At 54.5% G+C, this 16678-nt stretch overlaps 4 protein-coding genes, 2 non-coding genes and 1 pseudogene across 11 annotated transcripts; 6 read left to right on the top strand and 1 right to left on the bottom strand.

The window, feature by feature from the left end:
* The first annotated feature begins 558 nt into the window (after positions 1-558).
* Positions 559-6339, top strand: EIF4A1 (eukaryotic translation initiation factor 4A1). Of its 2 annotated transcripts, none has more exons than XM_036451980.2 (11): positions 559-667; positions 1958-2006; positions 2411-2543; positions 2890-3029; positions 3940-4108; positions 4439-4548; positions 4720-4863; positions 4951-5088; positions 5179-5268; positions 5518-5597; positions 5688-6339. In XM_036451980.2, exons 1-11 carry the CDS (start codon positions 645-647, stop codon positions 5830-5832), a joined length of 1221 nt encoding a protein of 406 aa, XP_036307873.1. In that variant the 5' UTR covers positions 559-644; the 3' UTR covers positions 5833-6339. The 2 variants fall into 2 exon arrangements, with proteins under 2 accessions (XP_036307873.1, XP_036307874.1); XM_036451981.2 differs by having other exon boundaries at positions 5671-6004.
* Positions 3255-3399, top strand: LOC118727068 (annotated as a pseudogene).
* LOC118727077 lies at positions 4224-4346 on the top strand. Its single transcript, XR_004990489.1, has one exon. It is a non-coding gene; the product is annotated as a small nucleolar RNA SNORD10 (small nucleolar RNA).
* Positions 5306-5445, top strand: LOC118727065. The gene has a single exon (XR_004990481.1). It is a non-coding gene; the product is annotated as a small nucleolar RNA SNORA67 (small nucleolar RNA).
* Positions 6340-6470: 131 nt separating the features above from the next.
* On the top strand, positions 6471-16180 carry CD68 (CD68 molecule). 5 transcript variants are annotated; one of them, XM_036451982.2, is made up of 7 exons: positions 6471-6978; positions 7069-7601; positions 7754-7873; positions 7998-8070; positions 8190-8360; positions 8578-8710; positions 16151-16180. In XM_036451982.2, coding segments are annotated over exons 1-7 (1077 nt in total). In that variant the 5' UTR covers positions 6471-6932; the 3' UTR covers positions 16152-16180. The 5 variants fall into 5 exon arrangements, with proteins under 5 accessions (XP_036307875.1, XP_045442520.1, XP_045442518.1 ...); XM_045586564.1 differs by lacking the exon at positions 16151-16180 and having other exon boundaries at positions 7069-7319; positions 7401-7601; positions 8578-8875; XM_045586562.1 differs by lacking the exon at positions 16151-16180 and having other exon boundaries at positions 7069-7319; positions 7365-7601; positions 8578-8875.
* Positions 10564-14076, top strand: MPDU1 (mannose-P-dolichol utilization defect 1). Its single transcript, XM_036451993.2, has 7 exons — positions 10564-10721; positions 12002-12067; positions 12229-12361; positions 12685-12770; positions 12869-12987; positions 13131-13241; positions 13370-14076. The coding sequence occupies exons 1-7, from the start codon at positions 10619-10621 to the stop codon at positions 13490-13492; spliced, it is 741 nt and encodes a 246-aa protein (XP_036307886.1). The 5' UTR covers positions 10564-10618; the 3' UTR covers positions 13493-14076.
* SOX15 (SRY-box transcription factor 15) lies at positions 14078-16074 on the bottom strand. The gene is made up of 2 exons (XM_036451994.2): positions 15108-16074; positions 14078-14433 (listed from the first exon to the last, which is right to left on the bottom strand). Exons 1-2 carry the CDS (start codon positions 15629-15631, stop codon positions 14268-14270), a joined length of 690 nt encoding a protein of 229 aa, XP_036307887.1. The 5' UTR covers positions 15632-16074; the 3' UTR covers positions 14078-14267.
* Positions 16181-16678: the final 498 nt, after the last annotated feature.

Raw genomic sequence — 16678 nt, 5'->3', positions numbered from 1 at the left:
AGGGAAGATAGCCAGAGAGGATTAAGACAGCAGTCCACAATGCTCTTAAGCCTGGAAATCAGTAGTTCCATCTCCTCCCCTCCAGCCAGGGGAATCCTCCCAGCCGCTAGGGTATGGCTCCTGACCCCGTCCTCCCCGCTGCACTTGGAACACACCCGGCTTTTGTCCGGTCTAATTCTGCTGGAGAACAAAATGTGGGTCCGCAGAACACCTGGGGCCAAGGCAAAGGGAAGTGGTAGTCCCGGGAGCCCGGAAGTCCCTGGAGGCTGAAACCTCGCCCCCTTTTCACGATAGGGCCTGCGAGGCCACATGACTGAGGCTCTATCTCCTCCGCACGTGTGGAGGTGCAGGGCCCCAAGATGGCTGCCTGGCCGCGAGGCCAGAGTCCTGTATGTCACTTCCGCGCCGGTGAGAAGGGCGGGCCCAGTAGCCAATGAGGCTGCGGGGCGGGTCACCAGCTTGATAGGCGCTCAAGTTATCCAATGGTGGCTACGTGCCAGGGCGCCTACAAACCAACGTCACGCCGAGTTGCTGAGCGCCGGCAGGCGGGGCCCAGGCGGCCAAGCCAATGCGATGGCTGGGGCGGGGTCGGGCGCTCTATAAGTTGTCGATAGGCGGGCACTCCGCCCTAGTTTCTAAGGATCATGTCTGCGAGTCAAGATCCCCGGTAAGGAAGGCACTTGCTCCAGACTGGGGCTACTTACCCTGCCGTTCCCCTCCGAGGGCCCCGCGGCGGGTGTGGGGAGAGCGGAGGCCCACAGGGCTGCGGGGGAACCAAGCCAGGAAGCCGGTCCTGGGGGGGACGCGGCGGGCCCCGGCGGAGACGAACACAGCCTGGCTTTGCGAGCCCGGAGCGCGAGGCTGGTTAGGCCTCGGCTGGAGACGGTGCCCGGAGCCCCGGCGCCGAGGGCCTCAGGAGGTCGCGCCCCAGCGTGGGGAAGGGAGGTGGCCGCCGGCCCGGTGGCCTCTGCCGGAGGGAGGGCCTGCGCGCGCCGGATTCCGCAGGATTCTGGCGGAACCACTCGCCGGGGGGGTTGAGGGGGGCCTGGGTCCTCACGTCCAGTCGGGGCGTCGCGTTGAGAGAAGGTCGGGGGAGAAAAAGCCGGCCGTTCGGGGTGCTGGCCTTCTTGACGGCCAGGATGGAGCCCAAGCCCGAAGAGCAGCCGCGGGAGGCGCCAGCCCACCCGGCCCCGGGCGGGCGGGTCCATTTTGCCGCACAAGCCGGGCAATTGGCAAACTGCGGATGGGCAGGTCCACTTTCCTTCGGGGGTGATCGCCCCGAGGTATGGGGAGGGCGAGGCCATTTCGCGCAGGGGGCGGGCGGTGTGTGGGTTGTTCCATGGTGGGGTGGTTACGCCGCCGGGTGGTCGAGGGAGTGAGCACATGGCGGCCCGATGTCCTCCCCTCCCCCAGCCCGCTTCGCCTTTAAGTGTTGTGCAACCTCCCCACGAGCTAGCTCGGCTGGGGCTCATTGTGCGCGAGGCCGCCACCGCCCGCGGCCTCCCACATCCGGGCACCGCGAGGGGGGGGGGAGATGGGCTGCAGGGGGTGGGGGAGGGCGCCAACGCAGTGACGTGGGGGGAAGGGGATGTCCTCCAGATTCTGGGAGGCGGAGGGCGGGACTTCCGGATCGCCGGGGCGGTGATGGGAGGTGCCCTCGCTCGGCCTCGGAGCAGCGTGGCCTAAGGCACGTGGGCCGGCGGCAAACACCATCTCCGGGCCTCCAGATTTTTCTAGGCGAGTTACTCCATCTTGTCGGAATGGCATGACCTGAGCCGCTCCTGGGAAGGGCCAAAGGCCTGATTCAGTTACAAAAGTAACTGCTATGTTTCTAGTAACTACTAGGGGTTGGGTTAGGGAGTGGAGATGGCATCATGTAAGGTGGGTTGCTGGTGAGAAGAGCCGGCTATCAAGATTTGTATCATGCCTCAGTCTGCATACTCATTTTAAACAACAGATCCAGAGACAATGGCCCCGACGGAATGGAGCCTGAGGGCGTCATCGAGGTGAGAAGAGAGCCCCATCACCATTATCCCATGTTACTGGCAGTGTCCCCTAGTTTCTGGATTGGTGGTTCATTGTCTTAAGACTAATACCATACCCTAGGATTCATCTTAACTGAAGTAATTAATCTCTATTCACTGGGAGTCTTCACTTTTGTATATAATTTGTTTACAATGTTTGTGTCCCTGAGAGTATATGTGAAATATTCAAATTGAGTCCTGCCATCCCTTCTAGAACCACCAGCCCCACGGTTTTCGAGTGACTGGTCCCTAGAGTGATTTCCTAGGCAATGTAGAGTCCTCTGGCTTCCCTGCGGGAGGGGAGGAGGTTTTGAGGGCAGGCATAAGGCCCTATTTGCTCCATTGTGTGAGCCCTGTTTCTACTTTAATTTCTTTGCATCCTACAGAGCAACTGGAATGAGATCGTTGACAGCTTTGATGACATGAACCTCTCAGAGTCCCTCCTCCGTGGCATCTACGCCTATGGTTTTGAGAAGCCCTCTGCCATCCAGCAGCGAGCCATTCTTCCTTGTATCAAGGGTAAGATCTCGGCTCCAAAACAAGCTCTGAACTGCCCCCAGGTAGAGTTGCACCTGTTTTGGTGGTGCTTGTCTCACATTAGCCAGGGACAAAATAACTCCTTTATTTATAGTATTTTGGCCAGTTCATAACTTCCTCTTTGCAGCTATATTTCTACTCTATTTCATGAGTTAGTGACCAGATCTGTTCCCATTAAGGTTCTGGTTGTGATAGTGAAGTCTGAAGTGCTTTGTGCCTGGCACGTAACTCTACTAGGTGCTTATTGATAGTGTTTTGCAAGGTCTTGAAGGTCTCATGACCCCAAGTGTGTGCTCTCTACCATACCGAGTCTTCCTCCTGATTTCAGGTTATGATGTGATCGCTCAAGCCCAATCTGGGACAGGAAAAACAGCCACTTTTGCCATTTCGATTCTGCAACAGATTGAATTAGACCTAAAGGCCACTCAGGCCTTGGTCCTGGCACCTACTAGAGAATTGGCGCAGCAGGTGAGTGTGTGGCTTATTTCTCCTCCCCTGAAAGACTGATTTAGAATAATTGGCACAACCCAAAAACTGAGGATGCTCCCCAACCACCACCACCACCTTGCAAGAACTGCGGTATCTACCCAAACACAATAAACATCACTCCTCCTCGCATTTCCTGAGTCAAATGGGAAGCTTCTGGGTGGAGCCTGGCTGGCTGAGCAAGTCTGGCAGCTGTTTTATGGACAAACCCCCTGGCAATGGGCAAGGAGACACCTGATTGGTGGTGTTGGTCTTATATCAGTCAGGGGCAAAGCAGACGTACAGTCCTTAGTTCATCCTAGCTTGATGCCTGTGTCGGTGGCCAGAGCTGGTTCATGCCTGAGGCACATAAAATAATTCTAGGTCTTGGAGGGGGAAAGATCAGAAACACTGGTCTCATAATAAGTAGATTATTATTTAACTAATAATGATAAGTTTGGGATGAGGCTTAGGAGGGATGTTTTAAAGTTTGAAGCTGTGATTGCTCTAGTAACTTATAGATAACAGTAAGTATGTATTACGCATAGTTTTTGTGGCATGGATATGTTATTTGCACATAAAACTGGGTGCTATGAGAATAATACGTGTGTCGCTATTGGTTTTCCGCTTTCCGAAGATTGGATGAGGGTCTAGCGTGGTAACGGAATTATTTCAGAGGGCAGTTACTGTGAATCATGTATTCTCAGGAGCCAGAATGTTCAAATCCTGAGTCTGCCATTTAACTGTCAGTGTGATCTTAGATGCATTTAACCTGCCTGTTTCTCGCCTGAAAAGTGAGTTTTAATAATAGTGTGTATAAATTGGGGGAAAAACAAACCATGAGAAGCACTTAAAATGGGGCCTGGCACAGTTGTAGCTAATAATATGAGCATCTGGTTTTTTCTGGATTCAGATACAGAAAGTAGTCATGGCTTTAGGAGATTACATGGGTGCCTCCTGCCATGCCTGCATTGGGGGTACCAACGTGCGTGCAGAGGTGCAGAAGCTACAGATGGAAGCTCCCCATATCATCGTGGGCACCCCAGGACGTGTGTTTGACATGCTTAATCGAAGATACCTGTGTGAGTATCTTAATCTTCTGGTCCTCTGGCTCACTTGCCTCTTCTGCATGCTTTCCCAGTCTTCCCACTGGCCGCAGTCTTGTTGCCAATGAAGCTCATTTCCCCGGAAAGAGTTGCTCTGTGATGAACCCCATGCGTGTCATCTGAGCCTGGCTTCCCTGTCTCAGCCCGGCTAGTGTTCTACTTCCCAGGGCTAGTGTCTGGCCTGGCAAAGGATCAAAATTTGAATTCTGAGAGCAGACCACCTATCCATTTCTGGTTCTTTATTGGGAAAGTTAAGCATATCTCCCTGATTACCATTTGTCTTCTTCCCCCTCTCCTGCTCCTTAGCTCCCAAATACATCAAGATGTTTGTACTGGATGAAGCTGATGAAATGTTAAGCCGTGGGTTCAAGGACCAGATCTACGACATATTCCAAAAGCTCAACAGCAACACCCAGGTGAGAAACAGTCTTGCCTTTATGGCTGATCCTCTTTAGATTGGAGTTGGAGTGATAGAATTAAGAGAGGTGCCAGAGAATTCTCGTCTCCATCCTTTTTATGCACTAGCTTGTTTTAGGTGGCAATGGAGTATCCTATCCTAGGCTTACTATTTATTTTCCCCCCCTTAGGTGGTATTGCTGTCTGCTACAATGCCTTCTGATGTGCTTGAGGTGACCAAGAAGTTCATGAGGGACCCCATTCGCATTCTCGTCAAGAAGGAAGAGTTGACTCTGGAGGGTATCCGCCAATTCTACATCAATGTGGAGAGAGAGGTGGGGCCCAGTGCAGGAGGCGGACCTGGTAGTAAGTTGTTGGGTGTAGCTCCCTGACTGATTTTTCTTCCCCAACTTCACCCCCAGGAGTGGAAGCTGGACACGTTGTGTGACTTATACGAAACCCTCACCATCACCCAGGCAGTCATTTTCATCAACACCCGAAGAAAGGTTGATTGGCTCACTGAGAAGATGCACGCCCGAGACTTCACTGTCTCTGCCATGGTGAGGTCCCCCTTGTTAACCAACAGTGTGTCAGGCCACGTAGGCCAGCTTTTAGGACCCATGTGCCAACACTCTTCTTCCCTGTTCTAGCACGGGGATATGGACCAAAAGGAACGAGATGTGATCATGAGGGAGTTCCGCTCTGGCTCGAGCAGAGTGTTGATCACCACTGACCTGCTGGTGAGTGCGAGGGGGTTTATACAAAGACAGAAGGGAGAACCAAGGTGATTCCCTCTCCAAGGGGACTCACAGTGCCCCTCTTCAGGAAAGTAGCAACTTGGAATAAAATCTGGCATGCCTCAGGTTCTCGGGGAGAAGGTGATACGTCATTTCCTTTGCCTCTGGCTGCCTACATGTATACTCAGGTTCCTTCTGGGTAGTTTACACACACTCCTCGCATGCTGAAGCTGTCCTCTTTTCTTGCCGTAGGCCAGAGGCATTGATGTGCAGCAGGTTTCTCTAGTCATCAACTATGACCTTCCCACCAACAGGGAAAACTATATCCACAGGTGAGTGCATTTACCCAGCCCCCCTGCCCAATCCCCACTGGACTGGAAACTTCCCTGTGTGCCGGGTCCTAAGGTGTCCTTCTTTTCCAGAATCGGTCGTGGTGGACGTTTTGGCCGTAAGGGTGTGGCTATTAACATGGTGACAGAAGAAGACAAGAGGACTCTTCGAGACATCGAGACCTTCTACAACACCTCCATTGAGGAGATGCCCCTCAATGTTGCTGACCTCATCTGAGAGGGGCTGGCCTGCTACCTCATCCCGGCCAGGGTTCTCAGTCCTTGGCAGGCTGAGGAGGAGCAGGAGGGGGGAGGGAAGGGAGCCAAGGGATGGACATCTTGTCAATTTTTTTCTTTTTTTTTTCCCTTTGAATAAATGTCACTTTTTGAGGCAAAGAAGGAACCGTGAACAATTTAGATACCCTTTTCTTTGGGGTAGGCTCATGCCCCAGGCGCCGTCTCTTCTCCCCAAAACACTAATCCACTTCCCTAACGTAGTCAACCTCCAAACCCGACTCCCTGCTCCAGCCAAATTCCTCTGAAAATGATTCTTCAAGGGGGCTGTGTCACTAAACCTCATTTACTGGACCAAATCTGGAGGGAGAACCCTTGAATTAGGTGGCCCAGGGGATTGTCCCCATGTGGGGGGGAGCAGGGGAGAAAAAATAGCCATTTTTACATTGTTTTGTATAGTATTTATTGATTCAGGAAACAAAATTCTGAATAAAATTACTTGGAAACTGCCTGTTTGGGCTTCTCATTTCTTCCCTTTCCCACCTGCTATGGGGTATATATCCCTCTCCCCCACCCCCAGCTGATATTTTACCCTTCTGTTATAATAGTCATTTAACAGTGTGACCCTTGTGTAGGGTTGGGCAATCCCCATCACAAGTGCCTCACATGTCTCCACCAAGAGGAAGTGACGGGTGGAGGGGAAGTGGGATTGGTAACTTGGTTTTTACGTCGAATGTTTCCTGGGGAACTTTGGGAACCAGAGGGGCTGCCTTTTGACTGGTTCTGTAGTAATTTGCCAGAACGGTTGTGTTTTGTTGAGGTGACTAATGGGTCCCCAAGGATCAATGCTTAACTCACTCTCCCCACATGATGGTCTCGACTCTTGACAACTCCCACTTGGGTGAAGCCAGGGCCAATCATCTGACAAAAACTTGATGACTAAGTGGTGGCTGGGGCTGAGGTCCCTGAGTCAGGTTGTGGGGCTGGGTTAGCTTAGTTACAGGAAGTTAAGACTTTCATTTCCTCCTTTTCCAAAAGGAGGCAGGGGATAGGGTAGACTGGGTACGCAGCCCATACACTACCAAGAGCTCCGGAGGCTCCGCCATGAAGTTTGCTTTGCTTTTCCTGGGGGCTGTGCTGGGACTAGCAGGTAAGGAAAAGCGTGGGGGGTGGGGTGGGGGTGAGAGCCCCCCAGGAAGGACCCTGTCCCTGGGTTGCTAAACACTCTTTCTGCTGAAAGCCCAGGGGACTGGGAATGACTGCCCTCGTAAGAAATCGGCCACTCTGGTACCATCCTTCACGGTGACACCTACTGCTACGGAAAGCACAACAAGCCATGGGACCACCAGCCACAGAACTACCAAGAGCCACAGCACCACCACCACAGGCACCAGCCATGGACCCACAACAACCACTCACAATCCTGTCACCACGACAAGCCTTAGAAATACCACGGTTCATCCAACAAGCAACAGCACTGCCACCAGCCCAGGACCCTTCACCAGCAACAGCACTGCCACCAGCCCAGGACCCTTCACCAGCAACAGCACTGCCACCAGCCCAGGACCCTTCACCAGCAACAGCACTGCCACCAGCCCAGGACCCTTCACCAGTTCCCCCCACCCAGGACCACCTCCACCCTCTCCCAGTCCCAGCCCAGGCTCCAAGGCAGCTGTAGGAGACTACATTTGGACTAATGGCTCCCTGCCCTGTGTCCATCTCCAAGCCCAGATTCAGATTCGAATTCTGTACCCAACCCAAGGTGGAAGAAAGGTAAAGCTAAAAGGGATAATCGGGGGATAAGACTGGTTCAGAAGGGAAGAAGGAAGAGGAGAGGAGACCACTATAGGGGGAGGTTGAAAGAAAGGTATTTTGGATGGCACAGCTGTGTAGCCTTATGACCCTCTTATCTTTAACTTCCACAGGCCTGGGGCATCTCTGTACTGAACCCTAACAAAACCTCGCCCCAGGGAGGCTGTGAGGGTGCCCATCCCCACCTGCTTCTTTCATTCCCCTATGGACAGCTCATCTTTGGATTCAAGCAGGTACCTCACCCCTCCTCCCTCACTCACTCTCCGAGTGTCCTTTCCCTATTAATCCCTGCCACATCCCTCTGTGGACATGAACATCACTCCCTATGACCCTGAGCTTTCCTGGTCACCTCTGCAGGAACCACTGCAGAGCACTGTCTACCTGAACTCTGTGGCTATGGAGTACAATGTGTCCTTCCCGCAAGCAACGCGTGAGTTCACCTTCCCTCTCTCATCACTTGCACTAGATGTCTGGACTCCTGAAGGGACCTAAGCTGGGGGTTGGGGATGGGGATGTGGATATAGAGCTGATCCTTCCTCACTCTCTTAGAATGGACATTCTCAGTTCAAAATTCATCCCTTCGAGAACTCCAAGCCCCGTTGGGCCAGAGCTTCAGCTGCAGAAATGCAAGCATCATCCTTTCACCTGCTGTCCACCTCGACCTGCTCTTCCTGAAGCTACAAGCTACTCACCTACCCTCTACAGGAGCCTTTGGACCAAGTAAGGCTTAACTTCTTCCCTTCTAGAACTCTCCCACTGCACTGAAAGCCCCTACTCCAGGCTACAGCCCTCCCTTCCTTTACATACCCATTCATTTACTGCTGTCATCTAGGCGAGTTTCTCACCAACTACCTACGTACTCTAACATCCCCCATGTTCCTTCCTCCCACCTTTATCCCACCACCACCATTGTGATGCTTGCCCGTCTTTCTACCAGGTTTTTCTTGCCCCAATGACCAATCCACGTGGCTGCCTCTTATCATCGGCCTGATCGCCCTCGGCCTCCTCGCCTTGGTGCTTGTTATCCTTTGCATCTCTCGGAGACGTCCACCCGCCTACCAGCCCCTCTGAACCACTCAGCTGCCTCCGAGACAAAGTTATCTTCCTTCCCTCTGTCTTGAAGAACAAAATCAAAGATAATGCAACTGGGAAAACTGAAGGGAGGTGTTTTTATTAAGTATGACATTCCCTCTCTCCCTTCCCCAATGGGAGAATAATAAAGCCTACTCAAATCTATCTTTGGTTTTCCTTGTCCTTCCTGCCAGGATTAAAAGCCATGAGTTTCTTGCCATATGGTTTCTATGCGTTATATGGTTGCGTCTAAGGGTGCTGGTGAGGAGGGATGAAAATGTCAATGTGTGACAAATACCCTCATGGGTTCCTCCCCCAAAGCCTGGTGTAGCTGGTGTCGAATCTGCTCACCTCCCTTCCTCATTCTGGGCCCTTGGCTGCGCCAGCTCCTCCTCTCCAATCCAGTAGAGTCACCCATCCTGGAGGCATTCTTCCCGACCCTTACATGCAATTACAGGTGAAGCAGGCAGCAATAGCAATGAGTGTGGGAGGCAAGGTCACACCTGTGTCATTTTGTTTCCAAAGGATGGGCTAGTGGCTCCTTAGCAACAAGAATGCCTGCCCCACCCACTGTGTTGATTAAACCCTTACTGCACCTAGGATGCTTCCTCGCCTGCAAAGGGTTTCATCAACAATGGGAGGGAGCAGTGGGCACTGCAACCTCCACATCCGATTCCCTCTGTGCTCCTGGGAACCTCCAGCCTGGGCCGCCCAGGGAGCCAGCCCTGATGTTCCAAATGGTGTTGGGTGGTAGCCAGAGGGCAGCCTGTGTCCACATTCTACAAAAGGGCTTGCCAGACAGCCTGCACCATCACCGAGTGCCACTCTCTCTCCAGTACAATTGCTGAGGGCCAGAATGGGACCCTGCAAGTTGTTGGAGGCCTTGACGCAACAGAAAGTAGCCCCTGGGACCTAGAGACCCACCACCCCATTGTGGGCAGCCCCCATGTGACAGGGTCCCAAGAGCCCCACCACTCCTCACAGACATCCCCTACGGCCGGGCAGACTGTGCCATCAGAACAAGATAGTGTGGTGCTAGCGGCAGAGCATGAAGGCCAGTCCCACCGCCGGGATGGCCAGGGTTAGTGTCCCAGTGCTGGGGGGCAGAGGGCATCACTCCCGCCAGGTAGTCCAGGTGTCCTTTCCCGGGCACGAGCTGCTGGGCCCATTTAGCCCTGTTAAGCCCTTCCTTCCTCAGAGCGAGGTCACAGGGGATGGAGGGGACGCAGGGCCCTGCGTGTGCTTCAGGGAACCCGCCGGGGCTGGGCTCCGCAGGGGGCAGCAGTGCCATTCCCTGAAAATGGCCTCGTCTTCTCCACCTCCTCCTCTTCTGCTTCGCTGTCCCGGGGGAGCAGTCGCTGGCGCGCCCATTCGCCAACCCCGGGGTTAAAGAAAGGAGGGAGAAGCGGAGCCCTGCCCGCACCGCGAGTCCGCAAACGGCTTCCTGGTGCAGGCTCTCCTGCTCCCGCCAGTGCCATTCTCACTGGAGACGCCGAGAGAACAAAAGTTAGAGAGGCACAGCGCCCCCACCCAACGCCATTTTGGAGACTCAGCTCCTCTCTCAATTTTGAACAGTCAAGTCCGCGGGGAGGAGATAAGATGGCGCCGAGCGGGAGAAGCGGAGAAAAGCAGGAAGAGAAATCTTGCTTCCAAACTGGAAGGGTAAACAAAGGCGCAAGACAATGAAGTGCGCAGGCGTACAGCGTTAGCCTGCGTTAACATTCAAACAGCAGGGAGGGGGGCCTGAAACGTGGTCTCGGGACGGGACCTATTTCACGCTGAGAAAGAGCGGGGCGCAGGGGCGGGCCAGCTCGGTCCCGGAAGACAGGGGGCGGGGTTTCAGAGCGCGCATGCGCACCGGAGGCCCATGAGGCTCGGAAGGAACTGGCGGAAACGATCTTTACAATATGGCGGCCGAAGCTGACGGGCTGCTCAAACGGGTGCTGGTGCCGCTTCTCTTACCTGAGAAATGCTACGACCAATTTTTCGTCCAGTGGGATTTGCTTCACAGTGAGTTTTATTTGGCATCTGGTCAAAGTTCTGCTGGAGCGCCAAAGTGGGGCGTGACCGCGGACTTAAGTGATGGCGGTGAATACTGCATGGCTTTGCTGGGCGGAAATTACTTCTGATAGGGGCGGAAGTGTCTCGGACTCCGTAGAGAGAGTGCGCCATTTTGGGGTGAAGGGGGAATCGCCGGGTGGAAGTAATTCTCTGTGAAGTTTATGCTTGAGAAAACGGAAAGCCAAAAGACTCAAATTTTATAAAACGAAGTTAAAATATAATCCAGTAGTTCCAACCTTCAGTTGATCGCTATACCTTCAGGAGCAAGGCTGGATTTGATTGCAGGCCTCATGAATCCAGGCCTTAAGCGTCACCCCCTCCCCCAAAGCTTTCTGCCATCCCGATGATGCTTTCCTTCCAGCCCCCACGCTTGTCGATGGTCTAATTTTGGAATAACTTGACTTCCTTCAACTTTCTACGAGGCAGTTCCACAGCAAGGCCCGTCCGAGAACTCAGACACTTTGGGGAGCTTTCCCAGTCTGCCCCTCGGCTCGTGGCGCCCCACTGTGCTTCTGAAACACTTTGACCCGGGAGACTCTTGACACCCGCTGGGCCAAGCTCCTTGAGATGAAAACTCAAAGGCTGGAGAAAATGTGGGTGGCCCGGGCCCTGGAAGGGTAGGACTAGACAGCGGATTCAGGGGTGAAGAGTAAAGACGAGACCCAAGTGGGTCGCCCCTAGGCGCTCAGTGAAGGAGAATGAAGGAGCGGAGTACTCTTGGGCATTTGTTCAGCTTTATACAGGGAGAGCTTTTGAAGCAAGACCAAGGAGTTTATTTTATGTAATTCTCACCTGAGGACATGCATAGAGAGAGGAAGGAAGAGAGAAACACTGGTCAGTGTCCTTCAATATGCTCCCCGACTGGGGATCAAACCAGAAACCCAGCTCTGTGCACTGGCCTGAAATCAAATCAGCAACAACACTCAACCGCTGGCCAGATCCAGGAGCTTAGATGTAATCTTCAGGGAATGAAAAATTGGGTTGGAGGGAAAGAATGGTGAAAGCTGTTTTGGAAGTTACCTCATCTTAGCATGACATGATTTGGAGCAGTAAGGGCCGGCCTTTTTCCCCTGCCTCCAGACAACCCAAGGCTTCCTTGTGTGGGTATGTCCTAGTCTGAGGGAGCAGTGGCCGACCACAGTGCTTTACGTCTATAGGCTGTACTGTCTCCTGAAAACCCTGGTCTGGGTTCCGGAGATCTCTCTGCTTACCCCTTTTTCTCTTCGCAGTCCCCTGCCTGAAGATTCTCATCAGCAAAGGCCTGGGGCTGGGCATTGTAGCTGGGTCACTTCTGGGTATGTGTTTCATCTTCCTTTTCCTGCCGTTGGGTGGATGGAGATTGAACTGGGTGGATCCCTTAACCAGAAGTGGGATTAACATGCTTCTCAATAGCTGTTTTGTTGTGCTTCCAAGGCTTATTAGCTCTTCAACTATATACCCTCTCATCCTTTCTTAGTAAAACTGCCTCAGGTGCTTAAAATCCTTGGAGCCCAGAGTGCGGAAGGGCTGAGCCTGCAGTCAGTAATGCTGGAACTCCTGGCGTTGACTGGGACCATGGTCTACAGCATTGTCAACAACTTCCCCTTCAGGTGAGGCGTCTGCCCTTTATTCCCAAGGGTAAATTCCCACCACTCTAGTGGGGTCAGGGTGAGGGAGGTCAAAGGGCAGGGAAAGCTTAAGCCCTTTTGGAAATATCATCGCCTATGGAGCTGATGAGAGGAGGTGAGCTCTAGATTCAGTGAGTCAGTCGGAGACGGTGGTGGCGGTGCCGGGAGGCAGGAGGCAGGGCCCAGCAGGGCTGTGGAGGGCAGGGAGTAATCAGATAACTGTGTCCCCAGATGGATGGGCTATGGAGGCTTTTCCTGCCTCTTTCCAGGCCCGCCTTTCTTCCTTCCAACTCTTGACTCTGCAGCTCTTGGGGTGAAGCACTATTCCTGATGCTCCAGACAATCACCATCTGCTTCCTGGTCCTGCATTACCGAGGACAAACTGTGACAGGTGCTGGGGATTTACCCGAGAGCCTGCCGGCTGGAGCTCAGGCCTGGGGAAGCCGGAGGACTCCTGAGGTTGATGAGGACTCCTTGTCTGACTCCTAGGTGTGGCTTTCCTAGCGGGTTACGCTCTGGTCCTGCTGATACTGCTTTCTCCACTGACGCCCCTGGCTGTGATCACCATACTCCAGGCCTCCAATATGCCTTCTGTGGTGGTGGGGAAGGTGCGTACTGGGAGCAAGGAAAGAAATATTGAGCAGAATGGAAGCTGTGTGTGAGAATATTAGACTGAGGAGAATGGGGGAATCTGATGGGAACAAGGGAAGAATTCAGAAGATAGAGCAAAGGGTCTCATCTCCTGTTCTAGCTGCTCCAGGCAGCCACCAACTACCGCAATGGGCACACGGGCCAGCTCTCAGCCGTCACAGCCTTTTTGCTCTTTGGGGGCTCCCTGGCACGAATCTTCACCTCCATTCAGGTGAGTTCACCTTCTCCCCTCTGGGGGGCACTAAAACATCTTACCTCCCACCTGAGGGCTTAAAGCTGCCTGGTCTCGAACCTTTTGGGGGGCATTGGAGAGTGACCCTAGCTGTTCCTCACATTTAGGAAACCGGAGATCCCCTCATGGCTGGCACTTTTGTGGTCTCTTCCCTCTGTAACGGCCTCATTGCTGCCCAGCTCCTCTTCTACTGGAATGTGAAGGCACCTCACAAGAAGAAAAAGGAGTAGCGGGGCTGAACCGGCTGTTACCATCCATTCCATGTTTCTGTTCGTCCACCTAACCTCAGGGTCCGTCTGAGCCAGCCTGCCAGCGAGACGTTTAATCATTCCCCATTTCTCTGCAGATGCAGCTTTCTGAGCCAGAGATTGTTTCCATGGAAAGGCATAGAAGGTGGACCAGATTATCAGGCTGACATTTGATACTGATTGTGCACTGTCCTGTGTGTGCACTACCAATTAATTTAACCACTTGCTGAACTTTTTTCAGCAATTTCTAGCTGCTTACCTATTCTGGGCAAGTCTTGCCCTGCCCTCCCATCTCCTCACTTCCCTTTTGGCCTTAAGAGGACAGAGCCTGGACAGTGCCAGGGACGAAGGCGTGTGGCTGCCTCCCTCCCCAGCCTGGCTGGGACTGTCCCGGCCCCCAGAGCTGGGTGGGAGGCAGGGGAGGGGGATGGAGAATGACTCAGGCAGGGCCGCAGGGTGGGGTGAGGAGGTTCCTGCTCTGGCAGGTCCAGGCAAAAGGGAGTGGAGATGATGCTGGTTCCTGTTGAGGGGAACAGAGATGGGGCAATAAAGACGCAGAGACGTGGCTTAATTGTACAAAACCGTGTTTGTCCTACAAAAATATAAAAAAGTGTGTTGCTCCCTCGGGGGGGGGGGGGACCACAGGCCTCTAAACCGGTCAAATGTGCAAAAGAAGGGTTTGCAGTTGGAAGTGGGGGGATAGTTCTGGGTGAAAAAGAGGTTGGAGCCCTTCCTGGGAGGTCCATACCCATGCTTACTAGAGGTGGGCCAGCGGCATGGGGGCCCCTGAGCGGGGCGGGTGGTAGGAAGTAGGAGAGCCTGGGGGTGGGTAGGGATTATAAACGGGGAGCAGTTCCCCCTGGAGCCTAGGGTTACTCTGATGGAGGGAGCACGCTGAGGCCTCCGGTTTAGAGTGGGAAGAGCTGCAAAGAGAGAAATACAGGTTAGAGGGCTGTTCCAGGCAGGGTCCCGTGTGCCTGTGAGGGCAGGTTGGACCCATTCTGGGTAGACAAATGGAACCTACCCATCCCTGGCTATTGGGGCCCCACGAGGTACTTCAGTCCAGAACCAGACCCAAGGCTAGCTCAGAGGCAGGCAGCCCTGTTGGGGCAGGCTCACCAGCGAGCTTGCGTGCTGTGCGCCCGTTTTCCTCTCTCGGGGCAGCAGGCCAGAAAGGGGCAGGATTGGGATTAGCCACTCCTTGCCCTGGGGGCTGAGAGGAAGTCAGGTCACATCAGGGCCAGAAGCGGAGGTGGGGAGTGGGGGGAGATGGAGAGGCAATGGCAGGAAGGTAACAGGAACAAGATCAACATCTAGGGGCCAGTCGTCTGCCCCCTTCGACCCCCGCTGCAGGGCCCCGCCAGGCTGATGGGAAAGCCCTCCAGGGAAACCCTGGGCCACAGAACCCTCCCCAAAGAGCTGGGAGTGCTGGTGATGGTGCTGCTCAAACCCTAACGGCCGTCCCTAACCCCAAAGGGGTGACCTCCGCTTGGGTGGGTTCAGGCCCGTATCAGCCAGGCCCTCTGATCCGTGCCCCATCTAGGCTCGGAGGGAGGACACAGCATCTCCTTCCTCACCCCCACTCCCAGCCACTTACATGAAACCACGAGGCAAGTAGGATGTCGAGTAGTTGGGGGGCTGGTACCCAAAGCCTCTGCTCCCATGGGTGGTGGCGTATCCTGGCCCCCAGAGAGCCACACCGCCGCTTCCCTGGCAGAAATGGGGCAGCCCAGCTCCCGCGCTCTTCGTCTTGCGCCGGGGCCGGTACTTGTAATCGGGGTAGTCGCGCAGGTGTCGGGCCCGCAGCCGCTTGGCCTCCTCCACGAAGGGCCGCTTCTCGTCCTCGCCCAGCAGCTTCCACTGCGCGCCCAGGCGCTTGGAGATCTCCGAGTTGTGCATCTTCGGGTTTTGCTGCGCCATCTGGCGGCGCTGAGCGGAGCTCCACACCATGAACGCGTTCATGGGTCGCTTCACCTTCTCCAAGGGAAGGCCCCCGGAGACCACGGGGCTCTCAGCGTCCTCCCGCTCCCGGGAGCCCGAGGAGGAGGAGGAGGCAGGGGCCGTGGGAGTGGGAGGTTCCAGGCTCCAAGCCTGGTCTTGTGCGAGGCCGGGTTGCGCCATGGGGATGGAGGGAAGCCTTAAAGAGGGCGCCTACACGCCCTCTCCTCGAAAGCGAAACGTTGGTCTCCAAACTGTGTCCTTAAAATGGAAGTGCCTTCCTAGTATGGAGTCCTTCTAGAGAATCTCGTCCCCAAGTTCAAGAGTCCTTATTCTGGAGCCCCCGCTCCCTACCGTTTTAATCCTGCACCCTGCAGGGGAGTGGAGTGCAAAATCTGTCCGTACAGCAGGTTGCTTTCTCCTTTCCTTGCTGCGGTGCAGTGCCAGACCCAGTCCCGCTCCTACCTCTAGCTACTCGGTCTTTGGTGGAGGCCGTCAGCTTCCTGCTCAGACGCTAGTATCGCAGCTGAGGCCGGGGCGCAGCCGGGTACCCCCGCACTCGCACCTGGCCTTGTGGGTGAGTCAGGCCCGAGAGGGAACAGCTTTTAACGACTGACTCCTCCCCACTCCCTCCCGGCAGGCCGCGCCTCCTCAGGAGCGCCGGCATCCCAGTCCTGGGCAGACAAGTATCCTGCTCTTCCCAGCCCCCAGCCCCTCAGGGCACCACGCCCCCTCCCCACCCAAGACCCAGAGTCTAGCCTTCCAGCCCCAGTAGCTCTAGGTCTTCCCCTCCCTTTTTAAGCTTTGGCAATTTAAAGTCAATTCCTTTGCACAATGGGAGCAAACACCCAAATCAAAAGCCCTCAGGGTCAGTTGTGCTAGGAAGAACTAGAATACCCCACACCCACCCCAAACCCTTTTCTTGTGCCCAGTGCCCCTCAAAACCGATCTGCCCCTGGGGCAAGAAAGTCAGGGCAGTTACTGGGAGGCAGGCCATTCTTGTTGCCTGAGTCATCCCAGCAGGTGCTTGGGTGGTGATTCAACACCACTCCAGGTGAGAAAACTTAAAACTCCCAACTCGGCCCCCAAACAAAGTTTCTCCACCACACGCTTATCCTCAAACTTCAGTCAGAGTCTGGAGGCAGGGATCTCTCCCCTGGGGTTGAGAGATTGGTGATATAAGATGCTGGGAGATAAAAAAAGGTCTGATTCCAGAGCAGGGAATGGGGG

Source organism: Pipistrellus kuhlii, unplaced genomic scaffold (assembly GCF_014108245.1).
Source record: "Pipistrellus kuhlii isolate mPipKuh1 unplaced genomic scaffold, mPipKuh1.p scaffold_m20_p_23, whole genome shotgun sequence".
Classification (NCBI taxonomy): Eukaryota; Metazoa; Chordata; class Mammalia; order Chiroptera; family Vespertilionidae; genus Pipistrellus; species Pipistrellus kuhlii.
The sequence above is the reverse complement of the archived record's forward strand: the minus strand, read 5'-3'. Positions and strand labels throughout refer to the sequence as shown.